This window comes from Chiloscyllium plagiosum, chromosome 34 (assembly GCF_004010195.1).
Source record: "Chiloscyllium plagiosum isolate BGI_BamShark_2017 chromosome 34, ASM401019v2, whole genome shotgun sequence".
Lineage (NCBI taxonomy): Eukaryota > Metazoa > Chordata > Chondrichthyes > Orectolobiformes > Hemiscylliidae > Chiloscyllium > Chiloscyllium plagiosum.
In genome coordinates, this window is record NC_057743.1 from 25,978,115 (window position 1) to 25,988,182 (window position 10,068).

The 10,068-nt window shown below is 39.9% G+C and overlaps 1 protein-coding gene across 3 annotated transcripts in view; it reads right to left on the reverse strand.

Moving 5' to 3' along the window:
• The window catches only part of zbtb48 (zinc finger and BTB domain containing 48), a 23,691-nt gene that overhangs the window by 10,893 nt on the left and 2,730 nt on the right, over window positions 1-10,068 (reverse strand). For all 3 annotated transcript variants that reach the window (XM_043675975.1, XM_043675977.1, XM_043675976.1), the window contains 4 exons: window positions 4,980-5,952; window positions 2,970-3,081; window positions 1,642-1,734; window positions 434-520 (listed from right to left, as the gene is read on the reverse strand). In XM_043675975.1, the coding sequence (XP_043531910.1) occupies window positions 434-520; window positions 1,642-1,734; window positions 2,970-3,081; window positions 4,980-5,950 (1,263 nt within the window). In that variant the 5' untranslated portion in view covers window positions 5,951-5,952. The remainder of the gene's footprint in view (window positions 1-433; window positions 521-1,641; window positions 1,735-2,969; window positions 3,082-4,979; window positions 5,953-10,068) is intronic.

Here is a 10,068-nt window from a genome sequence, read left to right on the forward strand (position 1 = left end):
GAAACTATCACTGTATTCTAACAGATGAAAGGCTTAACAGACAATCAATTTTTCAATGTATAATTTCAGTTACATCACACTGTAAATTTTTGCTATAAATTCTGTGTGTTAGGATTGAGCCCTCCACTACCACCTGATGAAGGAGCGTCGCTCCGAAAGCTAGTGTGCTTTCAATTAAACCTGTTGGACTATAACCTGGTGTTGTGTGATTTTTAACTTCCTCAGATATGATAGCTTAAATCAAAATGTAACATCTAGAGAACTGACAGGGATCCATGATTAATTACTATGTGGTGCAGTCCTGAGCTCCTTACAGAGTGCGTAGCTGTTACTGATCTGGATATGTAACTATCAGTGCAGCAAAGTATAGTATGCTTTTAGATGCCACATAAATACAGGTGCACTATATTATAACTTGCCTCTCGTCACTCACCGGGTATGGTTTTGGAGCTCCATGACATTTGATCATGTGAATTTGCAGGTCTTTTTTCTGCATGAACTGCTGAGGGCATGAGGAGCACTGAAAAGGTTAAAACATACAGATAACAGAATTTCAAAGAGTAAACAAGAAATAAATAAAGTTTTTGCTGGTTAGACAGTGTAAGGTTAGTACTCTCTCTGTTCTAATATAAAAGTGTTGATGTTTGAAGCATAGCAAATTCTATTAGAGTCAAATGAGATGCTTTTATCACAACTAGCACATCAGATATTTGACATTTAGATAAACACCCTGTAAATCATATTTATGTATTGTGTACTACTCATGCATTATACCTGCATAAATTGTTTACATGTTTTCAGCATTTTGCCTTTTTTTATGACCTTCCATCATCTTTCATTATATGCTAAGCTTCTATAAAACATTTCTTAGTATCAGCTGGAGTACTGTGTCTAGTTCTAGGTACCTTTACTTTATGAAAGATATCATGGTCTTGGAATAGGTGTAGAGGAAATTTATCAGAATGGTACTAAGGATGAGAGACTTCTGTTATGCGGAGAAACTGTGGTTCTCCTCTTCAGAGTTCAGAAGTTAAGTGATAAAAAAAATCCTGAGGGGAGTTTTATTAAATGAGGAGAAATTTCTTCCAGTTGCAGAAGGCTTAGTAACCAGAAGGCATAGATTTAAAGAGATTGGCAAAAGAACCAGTAACAATATGAAATTTATTTTAAGTGCAGCATTTGTTGTGATCTGGAATGCATTGTCTGAAAGGATGGTGGAATTAGATTCAATAATAATTTTATTTTACATGTAAAAATTGCAGGTAGTGGAAAAAGAGTGAGACTAATGTGTTTTAAAGAGCTGTCACGGCAATGAGGCACCAGATGGCTTCTTTTTGTGTTGTACAATTCTATTTCCTACTTACTCATTTCCTTCATTCTCCAGACAATGGTTGTTGCTGCCCTCTGTTTTAACAAGCAACAATTAGCCACCCTAACTAGACATACCATGTAACTCACCCTTAATAGCCATACCACAGCCAAAACTTTCATAGATAAATGCTGCTTAACAGGAATGAGAACTCAGGGCTATTTCTGTTCCCAACTTCCCCTCACTCATCTAGTTAATTGTAGCTTCAAAATGATAACCCCAGCTGAGACTAGTTGATGCAATCCATGACTGATCAGAGCCATTGGACCTACCTTGAAGGGCATCTCACCTGTGTGAGATACCAGGTGGTTCCTCAACTCCGTCCGTCCTTTAAATGTCTTGCTACACTCATGACAAGTGTAAACCTGTAGGGAGAAAAGCAAAAAAACCGTGATCAGAATTACATTGGTTTCAGGAAAAGAGGTTTAGTCAATCAATGGATTTGTTCTGATTGTACTGACAATACGCAGTTGTTCAGCACTATTCAACAGATTAAAATGCTCCCTGTCAAGACACCCTGTAGGTCAGCGTGGAGACCAAACAACAGTGAAGAACCGCAAGAGATGATGGTAATGGAGTTAAAAGCACACTCCTTATAAGGTTATAAAAAGTTGGGGAAGAGCAGCTACACACGAGGGGTTCAGGGAGAATGTTCTGTGAGAAAGAGATTCAGGAAGTGACGACCCTGCAGCTGGTGGATGAGCAGGATACCATAATCTGAAGACTTTACAGCACAGTTTGAGATGTAGGGCTGCAGGAGGAAGCAAAAATGGGAATATTGAAATCAGTGCATTGGGGCACAAGGGACAGGGATGATAGTGAGCACAGAATATATAAGACAGCTGTATATTCTAGGTATAAAAGTGTCAAAGCTGTCATTGCCCAGCTAAGATCAACTGCCCAGGTACAGACAATGAATCCTCAGCAACCAGGTTTAAAGTTTGAGCAGGTGAAATGTTTGGCTCAGTGGGTAGCAATCTCGACTGAATCAGAACGTTGTAGATTTGAGCTTCATTTTGGAGACTTAAGTGAAGAGTCTAAGCTTATACTCTCATTGCTGCATTGATTTTCCAAATCAGATATGGGCCCTGTCTGTCCTTTCAAAAAGCAAGTTGACGATCCATTACCATCATTATTCTGAAAAAGAGCAAGAGAAATCCCTCAGTGACTTGACCAACATTTAACTCTCAACCAAATCACATAATCAGATTAGTCATGATCTCTTTCCTGTTTTCTCAGATCTTGTGGTGTTCAACAGCGACTACACTTCAAAAGCAGTTGATTGTAAAGTTCTTTGGAATAATCATAAGTTTTGCAAGGTGTTTATATAATTAAAAATTTTCATTTTCCTACATCCCTATTCCCATTATTGTGTACGAATCATAAGTTTCTGATAACAGATCTGTTCTGATTTAAGATTTATCCACCTTTGAGGTAAAAACACTATGTAAAACACTTGGTTCAACATCAAAAGATACATTGGTGCCAGATGTAGATTATTGTTAAAACTTACTCTGACTGGCACCTTTAAGTTGATTAGCAAAAATTCTCCCAAGAATGCAACAATTAAAAACAATGTTTAAAAACCTAGTTTCCATACCACGCCTGTCCTGGTCACACAGTTCCTGGCCTCGTGTTTAAGTAAATTTTCTTTCCTGAAGTAACACTTTCCACACTTGGTGCATTTAAATGGTTTTTCTCCTGTATGCTTCCTGAAGACAAAACAACCACGTTAGGAACATGCTAGTTTGTACTAATCACCTTACAAACCGAAGCTGTAGGTTATTTTTACAGGGGAGGAGTGGGATGAGGTAATGGGGATGAAGATTGTCCCAAGACTGAGACAGTTAAAACTTTTGTGAATTTGATTGAACAGTTTAGCAACTGTTTGCAGTTCTGCCCATATTTAAGTCCAGGAAGCATAGAGAACCATGAGACTGATACCCAGCACCATATGAGTTATGTAGGAAGATAACTGAGCTCTGCGAACAAGTTCAGATAGTAAACAACATTGAAAATACTAATCCAGAACATATTTAAGACAAGCCTGCAAGAATAGGGCAAGCAAGCACATGTTTAAACAAATGAAATGCTAACTTGGAACTAACATCAGGAGGTTCTCCACAAAGAGTGATCAACACCCAGAGTCATTTAAAAAGCAGTTGTGAAGTGGGTATGGGAGGAGACTTTACTGTTGTTCTGGTGCGATTAGTTAAGATAAGTCAAACAATCATTTCTAGATCTATCGTTTGTGAAACCCCTTCACAGGATACGGGCAATGCTGGCAAGGTTGCATTCATTGGCTTTCCGTAATTGCCCTTGAAATTTCAAAAAGCCACCACAAGTATGATGGACTAAATGGCCTCTTTTTGTGTTCCACAATTCTATGGAGTTAATGTTTGCTTTCCTCCTGAAAGACAAATTGCACACTGTGTGAGAACTAGCCAAGTTGGGATACTCATGAGATGACACTTTGATGAGCTCTCAATAAGAAAACGCTGCACTGTGATCAGTATCCAGGCCCAGGGAGAATGGGAAGAAGGATAATGATGGATCTGCAGAAAACATAATTTAAGAAGCTGTGGGTGACCACTTATTTATTTGCATACTTTCTCAGAACAGCAAAGCACTTTTGATTAAAGTTGGTCCCTTATCAGTCCCACAATCATCCCATTTTCTTTTGAATGCCTGTAAAGTTTTATTCAGCATGAATAGGGCTGTCCTCTCAGAGAGTGACAACTAGTAGTGGAGACAATTAATGGTCGTCACACCTCAGGGCAGGGAAAGGTTGAGAAGGAGAGTCCTTCATGGTGATCTCAGAATATGCACAGAGAATATTGCAAATGCAGTAGAGAACAGTAGGCATACTGCAGGGACAGTTTTTATGGAAATAGAACGGGACAGCACATGAACAGGCCCTCTGCCCATCATGTCAGTTCAGACCATGATGCCATTCTAAGCTAATCCCTTTTAAAATATCTTTTCTTTGAATGTCTTGAGTTTCCCCTGAACAGTAGGGATGTGCTTATTTTAATGACCCACAAGTTATCTTATCCCAAACTAATTGGCTTTCAAGACCAAATCTTGAGAGTTGAAATATTTATTCTATTGAAGAAAATTGAATATGGGAGAAAATGTAGTTTTGCTACTTCAGTTTTGTGAGGTGTAGTAGGATGAGATGGGGGGAGGTAGTGGTGCTAAAGATCCGTTCTACTGTTAGCGTCAGGTGATGAAGTATTAGTTAATGCTCAAACCAAACAGGATTGATTACCCTGCAATTGTCAGGGTAGTCTTCCATATCCGATCTACAATATACTTTGGTCAACATGCCTTGTAACAGACAAATGTAAAAGTGCCTCCACCTCCAGAGCAGTGCATATTATAATCTTTTTAACTTGGGAGTGAGTTTAGGCCAGCAATTTCATCCTTGATTTCAGACGATGATTATAAATCACTCCTTCTTTGTTCTCCTGAATAATCAAGTCAGTGTGACAACATCACTGCATTTGTTGTTGAGTTTCCATTATTCTCTATATCACACAAACATGAGATAACAGCATATTCATTAACTTCAACAATTAAATGTTGTGATTGGCAGCAGTCAATTTACCTGTTGTGAACTTTGAGGTAATATTTGCTGAGAAACTTCTTATGACAAGTTGGACACTCTGCAGGATCATTCCTTCTGTTTGCTGGTTCTGAGGCTTTGAGCTTCTGTCTGTCCAGTCCTTGTGTGGTATCTTTTCTCGGTTTCTTACAAATGTGCCTGGCTGGAATGTAGTCATGGTCCAGTTCTCCTCTGTCATTCATATCTTCATCCTCCTCATCTTCTTCGACTTTGACCAGGTCTATGTCCATTGTAGAGTTGCTGTTCCCATTGGTGGTCTCATGACTGTTCTCCTCATTGTTGTCTCTTAAGCCACCTTCCTTGCCCTTTACCTGATTACAGTTTTGGCTTCCTGGGAAGATCAAGGATTCTCTAGACCTTTTCTGAATAGCAAAGGCTCTTATTTTATCTTTCTGCTTGTCAGTAAGCAAGTTGAGTGTTTGTTTATCATTGCATTTGTTGTTCTTTCTGCCAAAATGTCTGATTTGTGTGACAGTGATTTGTTTTACAGGAACTCCAACATCTCCAGAATGTTTGGTAGGTTCTATTGGTACTTTCACAGATCTATCTTCAGTGGTTGTTTGGCTGCATGAAGTTTCTTCACTACTCTCATTTTCAACAAATTTCTGCTGATAATGGTGACAAGCCTGAACAGCATCAGGGATTGAAAGGAGTTCTGCTGCACTGAGCACTTCAGAGACATTTGTTTGGGTCAACCGAAGCTCACCTGTGTATATAAAGTCAAACAGAAGGCCCAAGACACTAGTGCAACTATCAGGAAGATTGACTTCAGCAGATGTGCCAGCTCCATAAATATTGTGGAAGAAATTACTACAACATGCCAAGATACTACGGTGTGCGTTTAAGCAACGGCCACCCAGGTCCAGTGTAACATCGCAAAATTTACCGTCTTCCCGTTGTTTGTTCAATGCATGAAGTATCCTCTTGCTGTGTTTGGAAAAATGGTCTTCCATATCTAAAAATAGGTATAGAGACATTATTTATTGCAAGAAATGATGAATAATCTGCTTACCACCACTTTATCAAACACTTGCAGGACACAGGTTTAGAAACAGAGGAAAGTTTCCTCAAACAGTCCAAGAGCAGATTCAGCACAGGTTACTACAGTATAAAGCTACACTGTCAATGCCATGTGTCATGATTTGGAGATGCTGGTGTTGGACTGGGGTGTACAAAGTTAAAAATCACACACCACCAGGTTATAGTCCAACAGGTTTAATTGGAAGCACACTAGTGTTCGGCGCGCCGTTCCTTCATCAGGTGATTGTGGAGGACACAACCACCTGATGAAGGAGCGGTGCTTCAAATGTTAGTGTGCTTCCAATTAAACCTGTTGGACTATAACCTGGTGGTGTGTGATTTTTAACTAATGCCATGTGTCAAAGTTCCAAATTCAGAAACACATCGTAACGCCCCAGCATTTAATTTGGGCAATTTTTTAATCCATTCAGCCCGTGACCACCCCTAGTAAGAGATTTTACTGTAGTTTTGTCATTCTAATACCTTTAAATAATAATGGCTACTCATTTCAGCAATGTCACATGCATGTCTTCAATTTCAACCCTGAAAAGTTAATATTATCCTTTTTAAAGAAAGAGATATTAAAATCAAAGAATACCAATAAACTTCAAATAAAAATATAAACTTATTACAGATAAATATAATTCTGGTCCCACAATCATTGATCACTTGATCAAAAACTGTCTAAACAAGAACAGACAATAACAAGTACAAGACCATTTTATACCAGTGTTCACACCGTACAACTGAGGCCAAGACAATACCAGCTACCAATATTCAGAAGCAGTGTACCAAACTTCAGATATCTGGGGAACAGTTTCTGGTTATCTTTGTGCACTGTGGTTGGGAAATGATAGGATTGAACAGGACGGTTTAGTTCATTGGTTTCATCAATTGGAATATTTACAATTGGAATGAATCGAAAAGGGTTATGTCCATTAGGATTCCGGATAGTGGGTGTGAATATTAAGAGGTTTGATCCCATAGAGCTCTCTGTATGGATCAATTAGCAACTTAAATAGGCCTGATGATAACAAGCAACTTCCCTTGATGCTGCCTTTGACTTTACTCTTTTGGTGTCAGTCATGGTTCAATGGATAGCATTCCTGCCTCCAAGTTCAAAGTTTGTGGTTTCACGTCGAACAGGGCAGTATAACTACTACCACCTAGGAGGACAAGGTCAGCAGATACATGGGAACACCACTATCTGCAAGTACCCCTTACTCGTCATCCTGACTTGGAACTACGTAGTTATTCCTCCAGCATAGAGGAGATGTAAATCTGATGCCCCAACTGCTCTATCAAGTGGCTGTAGGAGATCCCATGATTACACTGTCTTAAAAAGGAATAAGGGAGTTCTTCCCTGTGACCTGGCCAATAATTATTCCATGACCTCATTAAAATAGCGTACCTGGTTATCACCAAATTGTTTTTGGGAGTTTGTCACGTACCAACTTTCTGCTGTGTTTCCTATTTTTAAGATACAGTGACTACTGTAATGCATTTCATTAAAGTATTTTGATACATCTGGAGAGCACAGAAACTGTTATACAAAAGCTGTCTGTCTTTCTTTCTTGAGAACTTCCTCAAATCTTTATTAGTTGCACACTCAAACCAGCAGCACTGCTTACTGCAGTTATGAACCCAAACATAGATTATAGGATTTTATTTCAGTTTTATGGGTTTTGCCAGCTGGGTCAGCATTTATTGCCTATCCCTAAGCCTTCAGAAGGAGGTGGTGAGCTACGTACTTGCAATATTTCGGCCTATTTAGTGAGGTACACCTACAGTGTAATTGAGGGAGAGTTCAGGGATTCTGACACAGTGACAGCAAAGGAACAATTATATATTTCCGAGTCAGAATAGTGAGTGGTTGGAGGGGTACTTGCAGGTGATGGTGTTCCCATGTATTTATTGCCCCTATCCTTCTAGATGGTGGAGATTGAGAGTTTGGATCCTTGGGAATCTATGGATTCTTGGGGGATTCCCACAGTGCATCTTGTACGTCACAAGTACTTAACTGCTCAAAATCCCAAGATTCCAGAGATCCCTCTCCTACACATTGCATTGGGTATCATGCGTTGTCAGCAATCTATGAATTGTAATTACTGACAGTGATATATTGAAAGCAGAACAATAAATGTGTTACATTATTACAGGACCCAATTCTTTTGCTTCAAAGTTTCAGTGGATTTGCATGAATGCTTTTTGCCCATAGAGGTTAATGTTTAAAACAAGATGGTTTGACAATGTATTTAATATATTGATCTAGCAACAGTTCAGATACTAGTGAGAGTTATTTTTCGAGGAGAAAGTGAGGTCTGCAGATGCTGGAGATCAAAGTTGAAACTTTATTGCTGGAACAGCACAGCAGGTCAGGCAGCATCCAGGGAACAGGAGATTCGACGTTTCGGGCACATTCCTGAAGAAGGGCCTGTGCCCGAAACGTCGAATCTCCTGTTCCCTGGATGCTGCCTGACCTGCTGTGCTGTTCCAGCAATAAAGTTTCAACAGAGTTATTTTTCCCCCCACATATATTTCTCGATCTAAATAGAAATGTGGTTTTCATTAAACTTTGTTGTAGGTGAACAAAATTTACAAAGCAAGTATTTCAAAAATCATCACCAATGGAACTGGGAGCAGACAGACAAATTTAGGATTTGCAAGGCCCAGCGCTGGAAACAGAAATCATAAGAGATTTTTAACAGTTAAAGGGTAATTATTCTAAAATGTAAAACTGGAATAGGTGTATATTGCTTGCAAAGAGGGAGCAATACCAAAGTCACACAAAGAACAGGTCAGACGGAGAGGCACCACCAAGGACATCGCTTCCAGGACACAACAATGGAAGCACCTTACTGGTTCAAAAGAGACATTATCATTTACCTGCAAAGAGAATTGGAATCTCCTGATCCCATTGATACTGTCAGGATGTGCATTGTATCGATAATCAGGACATTCATCCAATAACTGTTTTTCAATTATCATCATTGTAACTGGATTACTCAATATCCAAATATATTGTATCTTTCCCCATTTTAATTAACCTTATTGTACAAGATTCCTGTAAAACCTGGCTTCATCCTCAGCTCGAGGGAGAGAATTCTCGGCTACCTGGACTGACTGTCTGTGCTGTTTCAGCTTAGTCAATTTCTCTTCCAGCTTTAAATAGCTTGTCAATTTCACCCGATCTGGTTTGTGTGGTCTCTGCTTTATTGGGCTAATTTCTCCGACAGCCAACTATGATCCAAAACGAGAATTGGTGCTGTCATGCGATGCCTCCCTGTATGGTATCGGGTAGTGTTGGCTCACCGGTAGCCCAACAGAGAAGTATACCCAATAGCATATGCTCCACGGACTTTGGCTGTTGCGGAACGCAAAATGTCCAGCCAGAGAAGGAAGGTTTGGCGGTCATCTTTGTTGTGAGGAAGTTCCACCAGTATCTTTACGAATGGGAATTTGTCACAGTAACAGATCACAAACCCCTGCTAAGGCTACTGAAGGAAGGCAAGGTGGTGACACCCGTGGCTTCTGGTAGACTTCAGTGTTAGGCCCTTATTCTCAGCGTGTACAAGTAAAGGGGATGCCTTGAGCTGCCTCCAACTGGCAGATAGTCCACCAGTGGTGCCTCCCCTGGAAGAGTCCGTTCTGGTTTTAAACTTCGTGGACACCATTCCAGACACCGCTGACAATATCCAACTGTCGACACAAAAAAATCCTGTCCTAGCAAAATTAAAACAGCTGATGGTAATGTGGGAAACAGAATGACCAATGGAACCAGGATTGAAACCTTTCTGGATCTGGTGAGACCAGATCACCATAGAGGACAGCATATGGTACAGAGAACACCAAACGGAGAATTCACCACAAAGGTACACAGGAAAGCCACACACACAGACCAAGTCCTGAACTATGAAAGCAACCACCCCAATACACACAAACGAAGTTGCATCAAGACACTATTCAAAAGGGCCACAACACACTGCAGCACACCAGAACTGCAAAAAGAGAAAGAGGAACGCCTATACAAGGTATTCGCCAAAAACGGATA